Below are 25051 nucleotides of genomic sequence, written 5' to 3' on the forward strand. Positions count from 1 at the left end.
ATGGCTCTGTGGGGAGACATAGGGAGGCCTGAGGGGGAGGTGGCTCTGTGGGGGCACACAGGGAGGCCTGAGGGGGAGATGGCTCTGTGGGGGCACACAGGGAGGCCTGAGGGGGAGATGGCTCTGTGGGGGACACAGGGAGGCCTGAGGGGAAAAGAGCTCTGTAGGCGCACACAGGGAGGCCCAAGAGGGCTGCTTTTTCCTGCCAAAGAATCTCCCTGATCTCCCTGCTCTAGATCTCATCTAGACTAGCCTTATATTTTTTGTGTAGCTAAGGATGACCTTCAGCTCCTGATTCTCCTCCTTCATTTCCCAAGAGCTAGGATTTTTTTTTTTTTTTTTTTTTTTTTTTTTTTTGTCATTTTTTAAGACTGGCTTGGGACTCAATGTATGGCCTGGGCTGGTTCCAAACTCTTGGTTGCTGCTTCTAAATCCTGCTCAGCTGGGATCGAAAGTGCTCCACCATACCTGGTTTATGCACTGTTCAGGGTCAGACCCATGGCTTCGTGCATATTTAAACCTTGTTCATCTTTTTGCCCTTGAACTCCTTTTCTCAATATGACTATCTCCTGTAGTTTCCTGCCTAAATGAGAGGCAGATAGGAGAGCAGTCTGAGCATCCCTGTCTACTAGTTCTTTTCTTCCTGCTATTTCCAGGTCAGTTTGTGTGACTGAGTAGTTTGCATTAGCTCGCTCTTTCTTTCCTTCCTTCCTTCCTTCCTTCCTTCCTTCCTTTCTTTCTTTCTTTCTTTCTTTCTTTCTTTCTTTCTTTCTTTCTTTCTTTCTTTCTTTCTTTCTTTCTTTGTTTTTGATCAGGCTGTCACTATGTAGCTTTTGCTGGCTCCAAACTCAGAGATTTGCCTGTCTCTTCCCCCTAAGCACTGGGCTACCACACCTGGCCATGAGCTGTACTTTGTTTTCCTGCTGGTTTTTGACTGGATGTCTTATCATTTCACCTTGTTGGCTCTGGATACGTTTGTATTCCTATTTTCAGCCTTGAGCCCTGTGACAGGTGACTTGGACATAGTCTGAAGCTTTTCGTCTGCTTAGGTGAGACCTCGGCAGCACTTTAGCTAGGATTACTTTATTCATTATTATCAGGGCGTGAGTGTGTATGAGGTGCCTGTGTGAAACAGGCATGTGACTGCCACGTGCTTGTGGAGGTCAGAGGACAGTTTAGGGGAGTAGCTTCTCTTCTTCCGGTATGGGTTGTGGGTCATCTGGCTTGCATAACAATTGCCCTTATCTTTTGAAGCATCTTGGTAGCCCAGAACTAACTTATTACCAGGGCAAAACCCCTGGGAAAATTCTACCCTGTGTCTGTGAGTTATGACACTTGTCACTCCAGCCTTGAATGGACACTGCTCCTGCCCTGTGTATGCTTCAGATGTCTCTGCTTGCCCTTTTGGGTGGGTGTCTCTTTCCCTGGACTTGGGTAGTTTCTCATACATACAGTACTTGGATTAGGTTTGTTTTCTTTCTTTCTAAAAATATCTTTTAAAATTATATACATACCTGTATATATGTATATATGTCTATGCGTGGGTATGTGCCCATAAGTCCCTGAGGAGGCCATAGGTGTCAGATACCCCTGAAATGGAGTTACAGACAATTGTGAGCTGCCTGCTGTGGGAACCAAACTCAGGCCCTCTGCAAGGTCAGTTCATACTCTAAATTGCTGAGGCATCTCTCCCACCTCGTTTTCTAAGGCTGTAGTAACAGAGATTTTGTGACAAAGTCCTTTGGGTCACAAGTCTAGGACTAGGGGCCTGTACTCCCACTAAAGGCTGTGGAGACGATCCCTTTCCTGTTTTTAAGTTGTTGGCAGAATAGGCACTTTGCACCTATAGAACCAATGTTCCTGTGTGCTAGGTTTTTTGTCAGCTTGGTACAAGCTAGAGTCATCTGGGAAGAGAGACCTCAATTGAGAAAATGCCCCCAGCAGATTGGTCTGTGGGCAAGGGTATGGGCCAGTCCACCCTGAGCTGTGACCTCTGGACAAGTGGTCCTGAGAAGTAGCTGAGCAAATCAGTAAGTAGCGTTTCTCCATGGTTTCTGCTTCAGTTCCTGCCTCCAGGTTCCTGCCTTGTGTTTCTGTCCTGACTGTGATCAGGCTGTATAAGCCAAACAAACCCTTTCCTCTCCAAGTGATTTTGGTCAGTGTTTCATTATAGCAATGGAAAGCAAAGTAAGACACCCGTTTTCTTCTGACTAAACTGAGGCTATTGCAGGACTGCCTCAGACTCGCCAGCTCCCAAATGACATGGAGACTTATTGTTATTTACCAAAGTTTAGGCACTATAGCAAGGCTACCTCCCAGCTAGCTCTAACTTAGCCCTAGTTCTAGTCCATGTCTGCCACGTGGCCTGTTAACCTCTCTCTTGCTCACAACCTCCTCCTTATCACTCTGGCCAACCTTCTTCCTATAGAGCCTCAGAAGTCCTGCCTTTCTTCTTCCTGCCTCAGCTATTGGCAGTCATATCTTTATTAAACCAATCATAAGGTTAGAGAGGTGTATGTTTACAACACTGACGCTGGTAATGATTCCTAAACATAGCCATAGGCTCAACTCTCTGCCTGTACAGAAATCAACGTTTGAACGATACAAAGACGACCTTTACACAGTGTACGAAGAGGTTGCCCCACCAGGAGGCCATCACACTCCTTGTCTTGGACCCTCCTTCCTCCATTGTCAAAGCCTGAAGTGCTGGGTTAAGCCTTTTTCAAGGTTCCAATTTCTTCTTGTGTCTTTCCTGTCTCTCTTTTCTGACCCTGCTGGGAAAAGTTTTCTGTGTTTAAAGACACAGATGACTAGGTTGCTTTCTGACATATGAGGTAATTCTCACCACTTCTAGGGCAGTATCTTTATTTTTTCTTTTTCCTCAAGGCACAGTTTCACTGTGTAGCCCTGGCTATCTTGGAACACTCTGTGTAGATCAGACTGGCTTCGAACTCACAGATCTCCCTCTCCCTCTACCTCATGAGTGCTGGGATTAAAGATGTGTGCCACCACAGCCAACACAAGGTTTTATGTTTTATCCAGGTCTTTGGTTGTTTTGATCAGGAGGCTAAGTTGGTTCCTCTTGTACTCATCCACGCCAGGGACAGGTGACCCGCGGTGGTTATTGACTTTTGTTTGCTCATCGTTGCATAAGTTTGAATACTGCTGTACATGTGTGAATGTGCATCACACACACCAGCTTGAGAGGGATACAGTTGCCTTTCCTTGTAGCTTTTCACAGGGAAGAACAGCCATCCCTGACACCTGTACCTTGTAGGCTTATCGCAGACCTGGGAGGTCAGAGATTGAGGGTCTGTGTCGTTTAAGCCCCTGTGTTTTTCATACTGCCTGACAACTGATGCTATCTCAGCCATCTTGTGTCTTGGGATCATTTGCTTTCTCTTTGCTGGGGCCCAGATGGAACGTGCATGTTTATCTCCTGTCTCTTTGTTCATTTTAGACGCTCTCCTGGACGACAGTGGGGATGCTGTGCTGATGCCGTGGTCCTCGAGGCAGCGCCCTCTGCCTGCCTTCCATCCTCTCTGCCATCTGGGACTTCCTGGTCTGTTGATTTTATCCTGTTTTTAAATCTCAGTTTTCTAAGCTATATTTTATTTTCACTTGTGTGTATAAACTTATGTGTATTTTATTTTTACTTATGTGCACTTGAGTGCAAGTGCCCGTGGAGGTTGGAAGAGGGCATGTGGTTCTCTGGAGCCAGAGTTACAGGCAGCATTGAGCTACCTAATGTGTGTGCTTGGAACTAAATGCCAGTCCTCTGAAAGAGCAGCAAGATCTTAACTCTTGGACCATCTTTCCAGCCTCTTGGTTTATTTATATACTTTTTATTTTTTAAACATTTTTTTATTCTATTCTTTGTGCATATGGGTGGTTTGGTCTGCATGTATGTCTGTATGCCACCTTTGTGCCTGGTAACCACAGAAGCTAGAAAAGGGTGTCAAATCTTCTGAAACTGGAGTTATAGACCGTTATGAGCCACCATAATGAGAGTGCTAATAACTAAACCAGATCGTCTGGAGCAGCAGCCAGTGTTTCTAACCTCTGAGCCACCTCTCCAGTGCCCTCAATTTATTTTTTAAAATATGCTTTTAGGGCTGGATATGGTGGCATAGACCTGTGATTCTTGTGCTTGGGAGGCAGGGGTATGATTATTGCAAATACAAGGCTATCCTGGGGTACATAGTGAACTGGAATCTGTAGGTCTGGATAGGGATGGGGAGACTCAACAATACAGCCTCCACTTAAATCCCCTGCATCTCTTCTGTCATTTCACTGGGGAGAGTGATATATGGAGTCAATCTGTTCTGTTTCTTTAACATTTTTTACTTTATTAAATATGTTATTTTATTTTGTGTGTATGAGTGTTCTGCTTGCATGTGTGTAAGCATACTATGTGCATATCTGATCTGTGGAGGCCAGAAGTAGTTTGTTGAAATCCTCCTCGGACCTGGAGTTACAGAAGATTGATAGATGACATATGGGTGCTGGGGACTAAACCTGGGTTCTCTGCAGTAAGTGTTCCCTCTCCCTCTCCCTCTCCCTCTCCCTCTCCCTCTCCCTCTCCCTCTCCCTCTCCCTCTCCCTCTCCCTCTCCCTCTCCCTCTCCCTCTCCCTCTCCCTCTCCCTCTCCCTCTCCCTCTCCCTCTCCCTCTCCCTCTCTTTTTCCCTCTTCTTCTCCTTCTTCCTTTTTCTCTTTCTCTCTCTCTATAGATATATGTATTCTTTATTTTTTTACTTTATGTATGTGAGTACACTGTAGCTGTCTTCAGACACACCAGAAGAAGGCATTGGATCCCATTACAGACAATTGTGAGCCACCATGCAGTTGCTTGGAATTGAACTCAGGACCTCTGGAAGAGCAGTCAGTGCTCTAACTACTGAGCCATCTCTCCATCTCTTAAGCACTGTATCATCTCTCCAGTCCCTGGCCACATACATATTACATGTGCATATGGGTACTCTTGGAGGCCAGAAGAGTGCATCAGATACCTTGGAGCTGGAGGGGTTTTGTTTTTTGTTTTTTTAAAAACACACACACACACACACACACACACACACACACACACCGTCGCTGTCTTCAGATACACCAGAAGAGGGCATCAGAACCCATTGGTTATGAGCTACCATGTGATGTGGTTGCTGGGAATTGAACTCAGGACATCTGGAAGAGCAACCAGTTCTCTTAGCCACTGAGCCATCCGTCCAGCCCCCTGGACTAGAGTTTACAAGAAGTTTTACGCTAGGTTTAGAGAACAGAACTTGGTCCTCTGCAAGAGCAGCAAGGACTCTTAACTGCTGAGGTATATAACTCCCTGTGTCTTTCTCAAGCATTAGTTTTAGCATTATTCTCTCTCTCTCTCTCTCTCTCTCTCTCTCTCTCTCTCTCTCTCTCTCTCTGTGTGTGTGTGTGTGTGTGTGTGTGTGTGTGTGTGTGTGTGTGGACAATTAGTAGTAGTTACTTTTCTCCCTCCGTGTAGGTTAGGTTCTAGGCTGTCAGGTTTGGCAACCAGCACTTTCTTTACCCACTGAGTCATTGAGTCATCTTGCTGTCCTGCTCAACCTACCTTCCTTCCTCCCTCCCTCCCTCCCTTTCTTCCTTTTTTCCTTCCTTCCTTCCTTCCTTCCTTCCTTCCTTCCTTTCGTGTGTGTGTGTGTGTGTGTGTAGACAGGATATCTTTCTTGCCTGTCCTGGAACTCACAGTGTAGACCAAGCTGGCCTCAAACTCAGAGAGATCTGCCTCTCTGCCTCTCTGCCTCTCTGCCTCTCTGCCTCTCTGCCTCTCTGCCTCTCTGCCTCTCTGCCTCTCTGCCTCTCTGCCTCTCTGCCTCTCTGCCTCTCTCTCTGCCTCTCTGCCTCTCTCTCTGCCTCTCTGCCTCTCTCTCTCTGCCTCTCTGCCTCTCTGCCTCTCCTCTGCCTCTCTGCCTCTCTGCCTCTCTGCCTCTCTGCCTCTCTGCCTCTCTGCCTCTCTGCCTCTCTGCCTCTCTGCCTCTCTGCCTCTCTGCCTCTCTGCCTCTCTGCCTCTCTGCCTCTCTGCCTCTCTGCCTCTGCCTTGGAGTGCTGGGATTAAAGGCATGAGCATGAGACCACATAGTGAAGAGGTGCAGGGCTCGGTTATCTGAGGGTTTACTCTTTGCGACCACCTGTGCAGCTGAGCTGACACAGTGTGCGAGAGCTGTGGTGCCCACTGCTCACCTTAGAGTGAGAGGACGTTGCTTTGGTTGAGAAAGTGATCGTACTTGCCTGGACTATGAAGGTAGAGCCATGTGCCTGCCCTGAATGCACCGTGGGCTACTGCTCTGCTGGTGGGGGCTGGCAGCTTGGGAGTGTAGGAAAGCTGGGGGTTGCTGGGGATCATGGAACTTTCTTCCTTTCTTCCTGAGTGGATTGGCCAGCTGTGATAGAGATCTTTCCTAGGACAAATGAGTCTGAATTGTGTGTTCCGGATGTGAGCAGCAGCTACTCCTGAGCTTATGAACAGTGAAGAAGTTGGATCAAATCCCCTGTTCTCATTATTTTAGGTTGGGGAAGAAGTTATCCATGCTCACACTGGACAGGCGGAAGCCGAGACCACAGAAATGACCAGGCCCTACATAAAGAGTGAGTACACGCGGGAGGCCCCTCCTGCCCACCGGCCCTCCTGCTGTCAGAGCAGCTGAGGCTGCGTTGTGTTGCAGTGGGACTCCATTGCCTTGGCAGCAAAGGCAGAAAGTTGATGTTGGAGGGTGGTATCTACATCCTTGTTGTCCCTGGAGGTCAGGTTCTATATGTTCATGATGGTTTGAGGATGTGCCGGCTTCCATCAAGCTTACAGCCAGAGAGCTGGGGCTGAGATGTACTTTAGAAGGGCCAGGCCTGGTTTATGAGGTCAAACTTGGCCTTAGGTGCAATCAGATCTTAGTAATTGGATCAACCTGTTTGTTCAGCTGTTGAGACTTGGAAATGGAGGGGCCCATCTCAGAGGGGAGGCAGATGCTGCTCTGGTGACTCTCTGTTCTCATGCTGTGAGTGCTTCCAGATACCCAGATATAGCAGTGTGGGTATAGGCCTGGTGTCTGGGGAGGGAGCAGAGACCCAGTCTAGTCTTGTCTCTGGTTTGCCTGTCTTGCCTTTATTACAGAGAGCTACTCTCATTTACTGACTGCTTGATGTATAGCTGGCCTCGACAGGCAGAGTCCTATGGGACAGACACTATGTCCCATTGACTGTTTACTGCCATTGTCTGTACCCTTCTGCCCAGTGCCACCCTCCTACATGTAGAACTTGGGTATGTTCTGTGTCCCAGGACCTCAAGGAACTTTTTTTTTTAAGATTTTATTTATTTAATGTACAAGAGTGCTCTATCCAGAAGAGGGCATCAGATCCCATTACATGGTTGTGAGCCACCATGTGGATGCTGGGAATTGAACTCAGGACCTCTGGAAGAACAGCCGGTCCTCTTAACCACTGAGCCATCTCTCTAGCCCTTAGGGAACTTTCCTGAAGTATCTTGAAGGATCTGCAGATCCTTTGTGGAGCACTATGGGTTTGTGGGTAACTTGGATAAGGTGATGGCCTTGCAGAAGTCCAGGCCTTATGGTAGTTGGAGTAGCTTTGGGACCTCATCCAGGGCCATAGCTTCTCAGTGATAACCAGAGTCTGAGCCCTGTATCATGCAGCCCAGCAGGCTGCACACTGGATGTCCCTGATCCCACAGTATGGGAAGCACTGGAAGGGACAATATGGGAATGTGATCAGTACGGTGGTTTTTATGAGAGAGAACAGCTTCCGGTCAGCAATACTCCTTAGGCAAGTGGCCATGCCTATTGGCCTGGAGACATTGGGTTTGGATGTGCCATCTCCTGTGTGCTAACTGTGTGATCCCAGAAGCTGGTGCCAGTCACAGGGAAGGCAGCTATGGTGTGCTTGGACCTGAACACACTGGACTTTGTCACTGCAGGGCTGTCTTTCACCCTACTGGACTCCATCACTGACAAGGATCCTGTGGTACAGGAACAGGTCTGCAGTGCACTATGCTCCCTTGGAGATGCACAGCCAGACGAGACACTCCACGCCTGTGAGGAATACCTACGGCAGCATGACAAGGTACCTGTCCCCTTGGTGATGGTGAGGTCCTCAAGGAACATCCTTGTCTGTAATGGGTGATGAGCCAGACTGTCAGCAGAAAGTGCCCTGTAGATTCTCTTTAAGGCAGTGTTTAAGGATGAGGATAGATGGGTCTCTACCATATGGAGAGTGGTTGTACCCTATGAACTGGCAGTCCCATTAAGAGGGGACTAGGTTGTCACTTCAGTGGACAGCATTCATTAGCAGAAGCTGTTGGCTCTTCCCTTTTGCACATTGAATGGAGATAATTAATGTGTTTCCCTTGCCTAAGGGAGTACCGTCTAGGGGACCCTGGTAAGGGCTCTTGAGAGTCCATGCCTTCCCTTGGCCTGGGGAGATGCTCCAGGTTTTCAGGCTGCTAGCCTACTCTCCATCCCTTTCCAGAGATGTGCTGTAAGGAGGACACAAGACCTCTGCTACCCCAGAACATCCCAGTCTGTGGGCAAGCATGGCTTAGAGAAAGACACTTAAATTCTGTTTGATGATGTAGAATGTCAAATTGTTAGTCCCAGACGGCTTTTAACTCATGAGTTTTCTTGTTTTGCTTTGAAAAACAGAGTCTAGCTCTATAGTACATGATGGCCATGACCTTGTGACCTTCGTTGCTTAACCTCCGTCGTGGAGGGGTTATAGGCATGTGCCACTATTCCTGCTCTTTGTTACTGCTGAGTGTGTGTTGGGTCACACATGCCATGGCATGCATGAAGAGGCCATTGAACAGCTTTGTGGTTGGTTCTCTCTTTCCTTTTTGTTTTGTTTGTTTATTTTGTTTGGCTTGGTTTTGATTTGAGGCAGGTTTTTTCTGTGTAACAGCCCTGGATATCCTGGAACTCTCTTTGTAGACCAGACTGGCCTTGAATCACAGAGATCTGCCTGCCACTGCCTCTGAGTGCTAGGGTTAAAGGGGGTGCACCTCTATGCCCAACTCACTTTCCATTTTCTTTCTTTCTTTCTTTCTTTCTTTCTTTTTTTTTTTTTTTTTGTTTTTGTTTTTGTTTTGTTTTTTGAGACAGGATTTCTCTGTGTATCTCTGGCTGTCCTGGAACTCACTCTGTAGACCAGGCTGGCCTCGAACTCAGAAATCAGCCTGCCTCTGCCTCCCAAGTGCTGGGATTAAAGGTGTGTGCCACCATTGCCTGGCCCACTTTCCATTTTTCAAAAAGGTTTAGTTTTGTTTATGTGTTTTTCTCTGTGTGTCAGAGGATACCCTTGGAAGCCCGGAAGGGATGTTGAGTCCTCTAGAGCTGAGAGTTAGAAGTAGTTGTGAGCCACCTGTTGTGGGTTCTGGGTTTTCTGGAAGAGCAGCCACAGTCTTAACCACTGAGCTATCCGTCTCTCCAGCATGTCCCCTTCTATCTTTGTGTGGGTTCTGGAGCTTGAATTCGGGTTGTCAGGCTTGTACAGCAAGCGCCTTTTTGCTGAGCCATCTCTTCAGCCCCATGGACATGGTTAAACTCACAGAGGTCCACCTGCATCTGCCTCCCAAGTGCTGGGAGGCTACCACACCCGGCTGTCTTCAAGCTTCTTGAATGGCCATGGGCACAGGTACAAGCGGTCATTCTCCATGGGTTCTTTACTTACACCAACTGTCTCATGGGGAAACCCCTTAGTTCCATGATCATACCCGCTAATCCTGCTGTGCCAGCCTTCTCTGTTTGTCAGGAGGCTGGGTAGAGCTGGGAGTGCTCTGCACTCTAAGAGCTACCATATTTGGCATGGCTTGAGTGTCTGCTGCCCCTACTCTTTGGGTTCTATCCTCTAAGAGCCAAGCATACCACACTGCGTTGCCTAAGGCCCCTTTCTGTGCGGCTGAAAGGCTTCTTGCTCTCAGAGTTTGGTTGTCAGGCAAGAGAGAAAGGCTGTCAGAGCGCTGAAGGGTAAAGGCTCAACATGGCAGCTCACAGCAAACTAAGGTGACTGCGTGCTCCTTGTCTCCTGTATTGTGATTTCACCTCTTTCCTGCCTTTCATGATGCTTTTCACTGAGTTTAAAAAAACAAAGCTAAAAACCTGCTACCTCACCACATCGCTGCAGTGGCTCTCATCCTGATGCTATGGGATGTAGCCTTTCCCTGCCTATCACACTAGCTCCTGCATGCTATTCTAGAGGCTGCTGTTCCAGCAGCTGTCCTGTGCTGTGTTTCTTTGTCACTGTATTTATGTACACATCTCCCCACAGGGTACTTCCCCCGTGCAGCATGCACTTTTTTCCCCCCAGACCTGACTGATACCATGCGTATAACTTTTCTTTCACATTAACAGCTTAACACATTGATAAATCCCGTGGCACTGCTGTGGTCATTATGTTGAGCAGACACAGATCCACAGGAAAACTGTGGGGCCTGAAGTTAGCTCTGCTTTCTGCCAGTCAAATTCAGCATTTGGGGCTGTGAGATGTAGAACCTCGGCAGAGGGCCAGCAGCCATGAGAAGGGCACAGTAGCATAGATGGTGCCATCTTGCCTGGCTGTAGCATGCACCTTTTCAGATCCCACTGAATCCAAGTTGGGCATCAGAGGAAAGTTCTGCCAGTTGCTATTTGGATACACATGGTTGGCTGCAGTCTGGTTGGTTGTTTTCTCTTTTTCTTTTTTGCTTCTCTTCCTCTTCTTCCTTAGTGGTATTTTATACATGGCCTTGAATCTGGATGATTTTAGACCTCTGGTTCTTCCGTTTCCTCCCTACAAGTACTGGAGTCATAGGATTATGCTACTAAGCCTAGCATGTGTGGTTTTGGGGAGAAAACCCAGCACTTGTGTATGCCAGTCGGGTGCTTACCTGTGTTACTGTATTAACTGTGTTACACTCCAGGGCGCAGTGCCAAGGGCACCAGGCTATGGCTCAATTGCTTTCTTGTGCTAGGCCTCATCATTGTAGACATGTCTGCTGTCTTACATCACGACAGACTTCCTGAAAGAGTTAGGCTACAGAAGTGGAGAGGAGAGAAAAAGATAGTATAGTGGCTGAATTTTTTCTCTCTTCACTCCTTGCCACCATTTTCAAAACCATTTCTGTCTGGTATCCATTCTCGGATTTCCATCATGGTATAAGGGGATCCTGCTTTGTCAGTTTGTTATATATACCCAGAGGCTCTGTAGACCATGCTACCATGTTTAGGACAGGCACAATCATATCCCAGTGTGGAGACCAGCCACAACACTGGCTGTGTGAGCACAGCTAGAAATGAAACTGACTGAAGTGAAGACATTAGAGCCCAACATCAAAACATGGATTAGTGTTTGATTCTGGATTGATTCTGTCTCCACTGGGGTAGAGACATGGCTGTGGTCCCTGGTTAGCTCATCAGACAGCAAGAAACACACACCCAGTCTCTTCATCAGCCTCTCCTACTGGCATATCTCTGGGTGACCAAATGCAAGCAAGCAGCCCTGTGAGACATAGCTGGCCATCTTCTGATTCTATCCCGTTCCGACAGCATTCACTGTGAGGTCATGTTAGACTCTAGAGCTGAGGGCTTGGCCCCAAGATAGCCTTGCTTCAACTGCGACCATCAAGCCTCTGGTTGTGACCTGTTTGTTCATTCTGTCAGCAACAAATTGGAGTTCCTCAAACTACCTCCTTGGAGTCTATTAGTTGCTAGGTTGACGCATGCAAGTCACTAAACACGTGAGTCCTCTTTACCCATCAAGGCTGGGAAGAGGATGTGGAGAAACACCAGGGGAGATGCTGAGGGTCAGGCATGTGGGAAGAATGCTGACTCCTGCTGTCTTCCCTGGGTGTGCCACCTTCTGGACCCTCCACATGCTTCACTACCTGGAAGTGCTTGCCACCCTGTCCTGGGATCTTATGTGCTCTTCATTGCGTGGGCATGATTGGTACATCATGGGTCATTAGTTATCACCATCACTCTTAGTTCTGTCCTCCCCAGAGGCGGGGAGGCTGGAAGTCCCTATTGTTTAGCTCTTTCTTCCTTGGTCTTTTTTGTGACCAGGTCCATCCTGAAACTGTAGAGGCTTCAGCTGTCAATCATCTCATTAGCTTGCAAAAGGACACATTGATGAATCTGAGGCTTTTAGGAATCATGATATCAGACAAAAACCAAATATGTATTTGACAATATCACCTTCTACAAGGGATTACAATTGGAATGTTTTAAAGGCCTTTGGAGTTCTCAGCTTTAGGAGTGATACAACTGTTTAGAGGGTAGTGAGGCCATCATTTTGTGATGGTTGTTGTTTGAGACAAAGTCTGTGTAGCCCTGGCTGTCCTGGAACTCACTCTATAGAACAGGCTGGTCTCAAACGCCAGAGATCTGCCTGCCTCTGTCTGCCAAGTGCTGGGATTAAAGGCAGGCACCACCATGTCCAGCTGGATGCAACTGTCTTTGGAGCTTTGAGTCACACGGTGAAAGTCACATGTATAGCTCTGTGGTCATTAGGTCATCAGTTCAGCCTCATTGCAGAGTCATTCAGGTCAGGGACAAGTAGAGGCCGCTCCCTGGTGATCTTCTTAACATGTGAGAACTGTTGGACCAAACCCGGTGACATAGCAGCCTGTGCCCTGCCCTTAGCTGTGTGCTCCTAGCCTTGTGAATTAGATGTGGTCAGCACCGCACTTCAGCTCCTGGGCAGTAGAGCTTGCCTTCTCAGGAGGGCCAAGCCTTCACTCCATCCCTATGTCAGTGCTCAGGACCCTCTCAAGAGCAATGAAAGGTGTTTTGGTTTTTGGTATCTTTTTATTTATGTGTAGGTGTGTATGTGCCTGCTTGTCCATCTGTAGCACATGCAGACCTGTAGAGGCCAGAAGAGGGCATCGGTCCCACTGGAGCGAGCGAGCATTACATGTGTTTGTAAGCCACCTAATGTGGGTGCTGGGAACTGAAGCCTGGTCCTTTACAAGAGCAGCAAGTGCTCCTAACCATCCACCCATCTCTTAAAATGTAGGTTCCTTTGGTATTTTCTTTAGAGAGCCCACCTGCTTCACCTGCTTCACAAGCTTCAGCAGCCTCACCAGCCTCAGGGGCCGCCATGCCTGTTCACTGTCGTGAGCAGGAAGTTGCTAGAGCATCATGACCAGTGGATGTAGATGTAGTGGTGGTGGGAAGAGTGCCATGAGAGGTCAGCTGAGGAAATCATTCTCCCTAGAGGGAAGGCAAGGTCTTCTCCAGAGTACCTTGTGAAGATGAGGAGAATTAGAAGCCTGGGAAGACTATGTAGTGGTCTTTGAAATATCCTTCTAGGACCAAGAGCCTGGAGGAAGCTGGAAAAGGTTTGCTCCAGACAAACTGGAAGAATCTTCCTGTGTCATCAGAGCTGTGCTCCTAGTTAGCTCCTAATAATTTTGATTGAATAAAAGCATACCAACGCATATTAATTTTCCATTCTCCAAAGAAGCATCAGTAACCCTTTCCCCTCCCCTTGGCATGCTGGCCGTGGCTCCTGTCAGGGAGAGACTCTATAGGAACACCGTGTTCCTGGAAAGAGAAATGTGAACCCAGCCAGCTGAAGTGGCTGTCTTCCTCTGTGACTGACCAAGAACCACCATCTCAGAATGTACCACCCCCTTCCCTGGGGCACCAACACGCAAGGATTCAAAAACCTTATCCTGAAGAAACAAAACAGGCCTGAAGCTCTTTCTTTCTTTTTCTTTTTCTTTTCTTTGTTTTTCTTTTTCTTTTCTTTTTTTTTTTTTGTTTTTGTTTTTGTTTTTTGTTTTTTGTTTTTCAAGACAGGGGAGCTTTTCTTTAAACTGGCAGGTTCCTTGGCTCTGGAGCTTTGTGTGATCTATACTGGTTACTTCTTGGAATGAATGTCTCAACCACTGTGGGCTCAGGAATGAAGGGTGATTGTAGCTTATCCAGCAGGTATCAGCAGCCAGCAAACATGCCCTGCTTCTGATCTAGGGAACTTGGATATCATGTGTGATTTCTCCTCCTTCTCCTCCTCCTCCTCTTCCTTTTCCTCTCCTCCTCTTCTTCTTCCTCTTCTTCCTCTTCTTCATCCTCTCCTCCTCTTTCCTTCTGCCTCTTCTTTAAATTATTCTACCTCTATTTATGTATTTTATTTTATATGGATAGGTGTTTCGCCTGCATATATATCTATGTACCATATGTGTGTGGTGCCCAAGGAGGCTAAAAAAAGATCCCCTGGAGCTAGAGTTATAGACAGTTATGAGCTGCCATGTAGGAACCCATGTCTTCTGGAAGAGCAGTCAATGCTCTTAACTGCCGTGCCATCTCTTTAGCCCCATTCTTAACTGAACTGTATCATCTTACATAGGTCTCAGTTGGCATGTTCTCCTGGCCCTCCCCTGCTGTGGTGGGCAGCACGGCTGTGGGAGAGATAGTTCATGGCGTCAGTGAAGAGGTGGTCCCAGTGCCTGTGGAATACTGGCTTATTCTGAGCCTGTCCTTACTAACACCCATGCCTCCCAGTGCAGGCTATTCTGGGTACATCAGGCTATTTGCACTGTGGGCAACTGGAACCCTTCACTAGCACCTCGTCTGTGGCCCTTTATATGGGCATAGACAGTGCCCACCCCAGCCTTCCAGTGCAGGTGGTCAGCTCTTGAGTCCAGGGTGACCTGAGAGCTGCCAAGATAAAGATAGAAGGACTGTGTTGAGGGTTTGTCCAGGACACTGGGTCAGTAGTGCCCCAGGCTGTGAACAGAGAAGGACCATGACTGAAGGAGGGCAGTGGTGGCTGGGTTTGACTTTGAGCACATTTATAGCCTTAGGAGGGGCCTATCAGCAGAAAATGAGGATTCAAGAAGGGGATCCTATCCTCATGCCTGGGAGGCCAAGTGTGGAAGAAGGAGGTGCTCTCTAGGAGACCCTGCTGGCAATACTCAAGTCACCAGCTCATCTGCTTGTGGCTTGCCTCACACAGAAAACCACCATTGCCCTTCCAAAGACACACAGGCGCTTCCACAGGCTGGAGGCTTGGCCAGTGCACTCTCTTTGAGAGCATGGCCTTGCACAGTGCAACCTCAGTAGAGACAACATGCACACAGAGTTCTTGGGTACTCATCCCACCTCTCAGGACATTCCCTGGGAACTTCTCTCCTCAGCTGGCTCATCCATACCGTACGAAGATCCTGAGGGCCATGGAGACAGTACTGGCCAGTCACATCCACGACGTGGACAAGGACACTGCTGGCGCTGTCATCCTCCTGGCTTCCAGTGAGATGACAAGGACGAAGGTGAGGGCTTCTGGCGTGCAGGCTGCTGAGGACAGCTCCGTCTCATGGTATCTGGAACAGGGCTGGAGTTGGACTCTTGACCACTTGATCCTGTGTAGCCCCCAGGGCAGAGAACTAGGCACCTTAACTCTTAGGATGAGGGCAGGGAACCCATGCTCAGACTAATGGCTATGTGCAGCCCTCTTTCTTGCCAGGCCTCACCTCACCAGTCCTCCCTGACACACTTGTGTCTTTTCCCTTAGGCACCAAGGCCCCTACAAGAAGGGAGGTGGCCTGCAGGCTATGCCATGCTGTCTCTGACCTGTGTTCACTAGGAAGGCTGGAACACAGCAGATACTCTGAGGGCCGAGTATCTTACTTGTATCTCCTGAGAGGTTCAGGGAGAGATCAACCTGGTGACTGTTTGGGTGCAGGAGCTGGACTGTGACTGGCAGCAGGCTGCCAGCAGCATCCTGGTGGCTGTGGGGAAGCGATTCACCAACCAGGTGATGGAGGAGGTGCTTAGCAGGTTCCAGCCCGGGACGCTGCCTCACTCCTCAGTGCTGCACACACTTGCCAACCTCTCAGTGTCCAATGGTAAGTGCCATAGTGGTTCTGGTCCCTCAATGTCCCTGAGTAATTCTGGTGGGCCTCTGAGGATGACCTGGGGTTCTGGGCTCATACCTAAGCTGTGGGTCCCTTCCAAGTCCTGAGGAGAAGATAGGCAGGAAGTGGGCTGGGCCTGCAGCCCCTGTAACAGCCTCTCTCTTACAGCATTTGACATGGTTCCCTTTCTGCCGTCCGTCCTGAGTACCATGCTTCCTATGCTGGGCATGGCCAAGCAGGATGCGCTGAAGGTGGTGTTCTGCTGTGGTAAGACAGTGGGCGTTGCCCATCTCCTTCACTTTCTGAACTCAGGCCCCTCTTGCGAGGCTGTGTACGAATGTGTCCTCTGTGGTAGGTGCCTTTGAGGTGGATGTGGGCTGTCTACTAGTAAGGCTGAGCCACAGGTGAGGTAAGGCCTGTACTCATAAACAGAGCCTCTGCCCCGTTACTGCCTCTCTCAGATGTACTGGGGACTTGCCCCTCTTAACCCCTGCAGGGTTTTTCCAGAGGTCTCCATGGTCCTGGGGAGTAGAAAGAATGTTTCTCAGAGCATCACCTCTACTTTTATGCTGTATGTTCCTAACTGGCAGAGTGACTATTCACCTGGTATCTCAGACCCATGGCGGTGAAGGACATATATCCACTGCCTTTCCACCGTTCTCCTGTGACCCGTGTCTGCAGCCTTGGTGTGCTTGAAGGGAACCATGGGAATTTTGTGGTAATGGTGCCTAGTGGTAAGGGAGGCTGTCAGTGGTAGAGGGCCTTCTGTTCTGCTGGAAGGTGTAACACCGCCACCGGGGTAGATCCAAGACCGTGGGTGCCTTGCCAACAGCAGCATTTACTCCACAGGCATGACTGTGGGCTTCCTGGGTCTCTAGAACTGACAGCAAGGCTGTGGTTCTGAAGTCGGGTTGGAAGGGTGCATCTGGGCCTTTTTAGGTCTCAGGAAGACAGGACCCTCAAGCCTCATTCTTCATCCCAGCCCATCCTGGCTCTCATGTTTCCCCTGCCTCTTCTCACAGCAGCAAAGTCCAGGCGGTTCTTCATCTCCTACTTCCTCTCCTCACTGCCACTGCACTCCCGTCTTTCTTGCCCTGCATTCCTTAAGCCACTGTCTGTGGGGTCCCTTCTCCCTAGTTGTTTTCTGCCTATGGTCGAGAGCAGGGCCAGGTCACAGTGCCTGTTGTAGTTTGGGACGAGTAGGAGATGTGTCACAGAGTAGTCACAGTGTGGGCTTCGGTAAACACACATTCAGATGAGAAGGTGCTGGGAACAGGAAAGGGAGCCTCATCCAGATAGAGGCCATAGAGATTCTCCAACATAGAGGAAGGAAACTGTGTACTGAGCATATGGTGTTTATGCTAAGTACTTGCTGCTGTTGCTTTGTGGCTCTCCTGGAAAACATCTGGTGGGGCTGATCCTGGCCTGTAGAAAGATGCCTTCTAATTCCTGCTATGTGGGCACCTCAGTCTGTAGCTGGTGGGCTTGACCAAGATGGATCCTTGTTTTGTATGAGGGTTGGGGGCAGGGTCTTATGTTATATAGACTGTCTGTGATTTTGAATCTCTGATTGCCCTGTTTGAATTACTGACATAGGCAACCGTTGCTTGGTTTATGTGGTAAAAGGGCTTGAACCCAGAGTTTTGTGTATGCTAAGCAAACACTTTACCACCTGAGCTACATCTCCAGCCCTGATTTGTTTCTGGAGACAGGATTTCTGAACTTGAAACCAGTTCTGCTATGTCAGCTTCCCAATTTCTGGGATTATTGGCCTAAGTCACCGAGCTCAGCAGGGGTACTCCAGGGGTAATCCTCCTATCTGCACTGCTCACACTGGGCAGTCTTTGTTTCTATTGGAGGATACAGTAGTTCTGTGGCCAGAACAACCTCAGGCTGGTGTGCTCTCTGTTCTGGGCATCTGCGGCCTGGGTAGCTAGCGTTGACAGTACTGCAGGAGCAGAAAGCGGTGAGCAGTGGTCTAACAGGAGGCCACCACAGAAGAGCTGATAAAAAGGTGCAGAGGGGCAGGATTGCAGCCAGCCTGGCCTGCGGCCCCAAATGGCAGGCAACAGATAAGTCCCACTTCTGAGGAAAGTCAAGTAGGAAGGTGGCAACCAAATAAACAAGAAGTGTGAGCTGGGGATAACAACAGGTTGGGGAAAAAAAAGAATAACCAAAAGAAAGGACCGATGAGTAGCATCCTGGGAAGATGAGAGGGAGGATGAACTCGGGAAGCAAGAGCATGTCACCATCGTGAAGGAGCTACAATCAAGAAGAATAAAGCCAAGCTTTCTAGAAATACTGTGAGAAAAATGAAAAGCATCTTAGAACAGCTGGTGGTTCAAGAAACTTCTGGGGAAAATGGCAGAGTCCAGAATTGTAGGAAGTAGGGGGAAAAAAGACAGAGAAGAAAGGGTTAGTGAGTAAGACCACAGAGCCTGTGTCCCAGTGACAGACCCCTGGAAAAGAGATGGAAGCATGTCTGAAGTCCCACGGCTCCATGACTGGGAGATGCAGCAGACAGACAGAAAGGCCATAGCATAGTATTACGTGCCCTGGACACTGGTAAGGAACTGACGCAGCTGGTCTTTAGGAGTGCCAGTCCACTTGGCAGTTTTCCACAGCTCTGATTGAAGTCTATATACTGGATCCTAACTCTCCCAGTGCCATCTGCCTGTGAGGACAAAGCAGAGGCTCTTCAGAGAAACAGGTCTTGGGTATGCATTTCATCCAGCCTTCCCTAGAGCAGCTGGAGGATGTGGCTCCAAGAGGTAGCTTAGGCAGAGACAGAGAGTGCCCAGGTGATGGCAGTCTTACATGGGGGAAGGAGGCTAGGGTGAGTGGCCAGTGATGTCATTCTTCAAAGCTGTGGGGTATTAGGGCTGCGTGGGTGACACCCACAGAGCCAAGCAGACACCAGTGTAAGAGGATCTGACCACAGGGACAGCAGAGCTGTACTAGAAACATCAGTGGTTGTGAGGGGCCAGCTGAGTGCCGGGCTGCAGGTACAAAAGGAGGGCACACTGCTGTGGGAGAACCTGTGGCACTTACTCAGAAGGCCCAGCTGATGGCTGCTTCCCAGGAAAAGGACATTGGCGTCAGGAGAGTGGACCTCCTTCATCCTGAGTATATGCAGCTCACTAAAAATCAAATCTAACAAGTCGTGAGGGCTTTACATCTGGAAATACGATTACCTGTTACTTGGAAAAACATTCTTGCCCCTGAAGACCATGCTGACTAATATCCTTTGGCTCGGAAGGAAGAACCCTGGGGCTGAGAGGAGCTGAGGAGTCAGATGTCTCCTGCTGCCACGAGACCCTTTGGTCTCAACCTCGGCAGCCAAGAGTGGACGGAGTAGAGACCTTTGCCTACCTGAACCGAACTCCCTGAGGCCCATCTTCAGGAAAAGGGGGGCTAAACAGTGAGCATTTCTCCGGGGGTCCTGTGTTGGGAGGGTGGTTTTCTCTCATTTCAGTTCTCTGTCTTGAGAGTTTTAGCTGTGCTGTATCCCTGCATCAGTGATGGTTCAAGTTTATTTCTCTGATTGGATTAGATAGGAGGCTGTGTCTGAGCTCTGCACAGGGGGCCGAGTCAGGTGTGTCCTCTAGACGCCTGTGGTCAGCCAAGACTGTCCTGGGCACTAGCTGGGGCTGCCACTGACTGTGGGGCTGAAGCCTTAACATAAGCCTGGAACATTTGTATGTCCACTTAGCACAGAGCAGGCTCGATGAGCCATTGCAGGCTATGAGACAACTGAATGAAGGAATAAAAGAAGGAACAAGACAGAAGAAAAAAAAAAGCAAATTCTGTGAGGGGGAAAAAAAGGCCAAATAAAAATATAAGAAATTAAAATTTCAAGTCGGGGGTGGTAGGGACACACTCCTGATCCCAGCACTCAGACAAGTAGAGACGGGTAGATCTCTGAGTTCAAGGCCAGCCTGGTCTACAGAGCAAGTTCCAGGACAGTTTGGAAATCCTGTCTTGAAAAATAAACAAAAACCAACCAAACAAACAAACAAAAAGAAGCTAAATCTTCTACTGAAGAGAAGTGGGTCATGTCGCTATACAGAAGAATGGACATAGGGAGGGTGTAAGGATAGATATCCGGGGGTAGCACCCAGCAAGAGCCTTTGAGATTCAGCGGATCAAGAGGAACAGGATAGGGTGGAGCAGGTGGCAGGCACGTTTGGCAGCCATCTATCTTTATGAAGGATGAAACTCCTCGTACCAGAAAGTACAGCAGATCCAGCGTGGTCCATGCCAACATGTCATGCAGAGTAATGATGCAGCTAAGTACTACTGGAGAAGCTTGAACATCTAGAGTGCCATCTCCTTCCTGTGACTCTAAGCATGCCATGCAGGCTCACACTTGGCTCACACTTGGGACTCACAACTCTGAGGGCTCAGAAGGGTTGGGAAACTCATACCGCTATGGAGCACTCCCAGGCCCACGTGAGGGGCACACACCGCTACAACGTAGCCCCAGCACACTGTTGGTCACTGGGCACAGTAGTGAGGAGAGAGGGGGTCGCTGAGAATCCCGTGGACAAGGCCATGTCTGTACGAAGGCTGCAGACGCATCCTACAGTTTGTCCCTGACATGGGCTGAGCCACTGATGTGCAAAAAGAATAGGGCCAGTTTCCAGGTTCTTCTTAATACTCTGAGAATTAGCATTTACATTAGGATGCCCCATTCACCACTCTGCCTGTGCACCATCAGTCAGGAGGATTGTGCAAAGGTAGCTTTGGCAGGATGCAAGCCTTGACAGGCTGACTGGTTCCAGAGTGTGGGGAGCACAGAGATTTCTGCCTCAGTGCCCACCCCTGCTCCTGTATTTTCCCAAAGCCCAGGCGCAGACCCGTGTCTTGGGCTCTAATCCCAGCCATGTCTTTAGACCTCTCATATGAATGCCCGCGGTGACACAGAGCCTCTGCTCTACCCAGCTGTGTCCCCATTCAGACCCCAGGCGTAGCCAAGGAAGACCCTGAGTAATAGTCCTGCATCCTGTGCCCATCGAGCTAGACCTGGAACCTCTTTTCTGTTTCTTCTTGCCCTCACACTGGGCCTGACAGCCCTTGTGGTGTGTGTAGCAATAGCCTGGGGGAGGGGGCACAGTGCTTCCTTTTTTTTGGTCAGGTAGACACAGGGGCAAGGTTATTTCAGGAATGTTGGGGGGTCTGGGTGTTGGTGGATGGGCACCTTTCTAGGGGCTCAGAGCGAGAATACATTTCTCCCCACTTCCCTCTTGTGATAGTATTGTGGCCTTCCTGAGCTTTGGCTTTCACTCACCCACCATTCTCTTGTTTCTGTCACCCATGGCTGTCCTCTCCCCATCTCTTCTATTTTGAAGAGTTAGGACCACTCTTCTGTATGAGGCCTTGTCCTGACAGACCTGTAGTCATCCTGTTTTCACAGAAGGCTCTATTCTGAGGTTTCAGGGAAGATACAGGTGTGTGTGTGTGTGTGTGTGTGCGCGCGTGCGTGCGTGTGCACACACACGCTCATGCACATGTGCTCTGTTTACCCTAAGTATCCAGGGGTCACCATCTGGCCAGGTGCTGGACTAAGCACCGTGCAGACTGTTTTGAGAGTTCGTGGGCAGTACTGGGAAGCCAGTGTGATTCCTGTCAGGAGTTGCTCACTGTTGGGTGTTCACAGCTCTCCAGCACTTCAGCGAAAGCATCCTGGAATACCTGGCCAACCTGGACCAAGCCCCAGACCCCACAGTCAGGAAGGACACCTTTGGTGCCGACATCTTTGGCGCCTATGATGTTCTTTTCCACCACTGGCTGCAGAGCCGAGATGCCAAGGTATTGCTATGACCCATCAGGGCCCTCCTTCTGCCTTTGCCCTCTGTCCTTTCTCTCTGCCTGGGTGGCCCTAAGGTGAGAAGGGGGCCCAAATTTCCTACCCATGATCAATGCTTTGGAGGTGACAGCCCCTACATCCAACCAGAGCCAACGTGTTCTAAAGCTTGGTCTTGAGGCCTGGTAATTGTAGGTCCCTGTGGTACCCACTCTCTGCCCTGAGACTGTGTCCTACTGGCCAGCGTCTGACCTCTTGGCATAGTTGCCACATAGATGCACTGGCAACTGTAGACATAGGGCTCAGGGTGGGAGTAAGTAGACAGGGAGGCGTTTGCTGTTCTTTCAGCTCCGGCTTGCCGTGGTGGCAGCTCTGGGTCCCATGAGCCACCTGCTTCCCAGCGAGAGGTTGGAAGAGCAGCTCCCTAAGCTCCTCCCTGCAGTACTTGGCCTCTACAAGAAGCATGCAGAGACCTTTCAGATATCAAAGGTATTTATAGGGCAGGAGGGCACAGCAACACTGGACCCCTCAGATCAGACCCTGCAGAAACAACCCTAACTTAAAATATTGTGTTGGGTTATGAGAGGGATGGCCTCCTCTCTACTATGCACTGGATGAGAGCCTGGGAACTCGCCCTCTACCTTCTGTAGTGACCTGTGACCCAGAAAACATGTTTCTTAATGTGCCCCCCAAATTATGGAGGTGAAGGTAGAGCTTCTTCATTTGGGTCTTAAAGGGTATCAGTGTTCTCCTGTACCTCATCCTAGGGCCTCACTTCCCTGTTGGGGGGCAGAAAGTGGACTGAAGCCATCTCCTCCCTGTCTTGAACAGAGCCTGGGCCAAATTCTCGAGGCAGCTGTGAATGTGAGCAGCCGCACACTGGAGGTCCAGCTTGATGCCCTCTTGGTGGCTCTTCATGCTCAGGTAGGCTGGAGATGAGTTCCTGGGGTGCCAGATCTCGTGGGGATGGACTTTTCAAAGTGACTTGCTCAGTGGGAGCACAGGGAGCATGATGTGGAATAGGTGTTTCAGCCACACATCTGTGGAGCGGGCTTCCGGAGCACCACATGGGTGTGGCTTCCAGACATGAGGCACCATCGTCGGTGCAATGCAGTGTATTGGTTTCTTTTCTGTTGCTGTGACAAAATACTATGAGTAAGATACCTTGTAAAAGAAAGTGTGTAATTGGACTTAAAGTTTCAGACAGAGTCCATGATGCTGGGCAAGGGCATGGTGACAGCTGAACGCTCACATCAATCTACAAGGAGGAGGTTGTATTAGGGTTCTCTAAAGAATCAGGACTGTTAGAGTGTGTGTGTGTGTGTGTGCGTGTGTGTGTGTGTGCGTGTGTGCACACATGTTTGTGCAGGTGTCTGTCTGTCTGTCTGTGATTTATTAGCATGGCTTACAGGCTGTGGTCCAAGGAGTCCAACATTGTGTCCTGATAGAAAGGCCAGGGATCCAGCAGTTGCTAAGTCCATGAGACTGGGTGTCCCAGTCTGATGCTGGAGTCAGTCCCAAGGAAGTGCTAGAGGGCGGCCAGTCTTCAGCCTATGCCGGAATTCTGAGGAAGGAGACTCTAATACTAGCAAAGGAATGCTTTGGGGAAAAGACAGGTAAACTTTTTAGTGAGACTGAGGGCAAACAGGTAGAAAGCAAAGCCTCTTTCATCCGTGGCCTTTTATGTAAGTAACCTGCTACCAGAAGGTGTGGCTGGATTCAGTGCAGATCTTCCCACCTCAAATGATATAATCAAGAAAATTCTTCCTAGTCAAATCCAGCTGCTTGCTTTATTTTTTGTTTGCTATATCTATATATCTATATATGTCTGTCTGTCTGTCTGTCTATCTATCTATCTATCTATCTATCTATCTATATGTTTTGCCTGTATGCATGTCTGCACCATGAGTACCTGTGGAGGCCAGAAGAGGATGTCAGATTCCTGAGACCTGGAGTTACTGATGGTTGTGAGCTGCCATGTGGGTGCTGGGAATTGAATCCAGGACCTCTGGAAGAGCAGCCAGTACTCTCAACCACTGAGCCATCTCTCCAGTCCACAGTTGTTCCGAGCCCCTCTGTGTCCCCTTCGCCCGCGAAAGAGACACGTGAGGCGGTGTTCGGGTGGTTACTACAGCAAGGCTTTATTCTTGTATAAGCAGAAGCGGAAAGGCCCAAAGCCCGGAAAAGGCACTGCTTATATATACCCTAGAGTGGTGTGTTCACTTCTGATTGGCTGTTCACTCATCACCATATTACGCCCCAGGATGGGCAGTGACTTTGGCGCGCTTTTTGCCTTTTGCACCTGCACAGTCAGTTGTTTACTAGTGGGAGGACAGGATGCCTGCGCCATCTTGTAATGGCGAATGTTGTCACGCTCACGCGGCTCCTAACACACAGTTTCTTAGGTTTTAGTTGGTTCCAGATGTAGTTAAGTTAACTGGAAATGGACTGAGTCTTTTGAAACCTCAAAGCTCACCGTCATGGACAATACTTGCTCCAACAAGGCCACACCTCCTAATCTTTCCCAAACAGTTCCACCAAGTGGGATAGCATTCAAGCATATGAGCCTATGGGGAGCAGTCTCAGTCAGATCACCGCATACAGGAACTCCTGGATGGAGGCTGTAGACTGTAACACTGAGGCTGCTGCCTCAGAAGGTCCTGAGGAGTTTCAGCATGGCCGCTGAGTGGTAGTGGTAAGCAGAGGCCTGAGGTGCCTTGGTCACCTCAGGAACCAAGCAAGAGAGGGGAGACATGGCACCCCATGTCCTGAGACACAAGACTCCATTGCAGGAAGTACTTCTATGAGAGAGCATCTGGCTAGGCATCTTCCCCGTGGGTCAGGAAGACTGAGAAAGCTGCTGAACACGGTGTGTCCCAGCAAGGGAGCATGACTCTGTGAAACTTTGTGGTTAAAAAGAGTGGGAAGATGGAAAGGGGCTTTGGTAGGTCTCAAGGAGACTTTCTTTTAAAAAAAAAAATCATTGCTTTGTGTGGTGTACATCTTTAGTCTCAGCACTTGAGAGTTTGAGGCCAGCCTGGTCTACAGAGTGAGTTCCAGGACAGCCAGGGCTGCACAGAGAAACCCTGTCTTGAAAAACAAACAACAACTGCAAACCCACAGCAGAACCATGCATTTTGCAGGAAAACGGGCAGATCTTCCTTTGTAAGAAAAGTTTATTGTGTGTGTTTTGAAGGAAAATAGAAACTTTTTCTTGGTATAGTTTGACCAAGAGCAAATTCAGATTTGAATTAAGTACTTTTCCTCTGTGTCTGCTGACTGTTTGTAGTCTGTGGTTACTGGCCTACCCGTTGCGTGTGTTTGACATGGCCCTGACGTGTCTGGTTTTGCCTCTGGTGTGTGTTTCTGTTCTGTG

General features: G+C 49.1%; 1 protein-coding gene across 6 annotated transcripts in view; it reads left to right on the top strand.

The window, feature by feature from the left end:
* The window catches only part of Mroh1 (maestro heat like repeat family member 1), a 76837-nt gene that overhangs the window by 6169 nt on the left and 45617 nt on the right, over positions 1-25051 (top strand). For all 6 annotated transcript variants that reach the window (XM_034517310.2, XM_034517312.2, XM_034517311.2 and 3 more), the window contains exons 2-10: positions 3461-3562; positions 6541-6619; positions 7959-8104; positions 15153-15284; positions 15698-15860; positions 16038-16136; positions 21529-21680; positions 22024-22164; positions 22507-22599. In XM_034517310.2, the coding sequence (XP_034373201.1) occupies positions 6598-6619; positions 7959-8104; positions 15153-15284; positions 15698-15860; positions 16038-16136; positions 21529-21680; positions 22024-22164; positions 22507-22599 (948 nt within the window). In that variant the 5' untranslated portion in view covers positions 3461-3562; positions 6541-6597. The remainder of the gene's footprint in view (positions 1-3460; positions 3563-6540; positions 6620-7958; positions 8105-15152; positions 15285-15697; positions 15861-16037; positions 16137-21528; positions 21681-22023; positions 22165-22506; positions 22600-25051) is intronic.

This window comes from Arvicanthis niloticus, chromosome 13 (genome assembly GCF_011762505.2).
Source record: "Arvicanthis niloticus isolate mArvNil1 chromosome 13, mArvNil1.pat.X, whole genome shotgun sequence".
In the NCBI taxonomy this organism is placed as follows: domain Eukaryota; kingdom Metazoa; phylum Chordata; class Mammalia; order Rodentia; family Muridae; genus Arvicanthis; species Arvicanthis niloticus.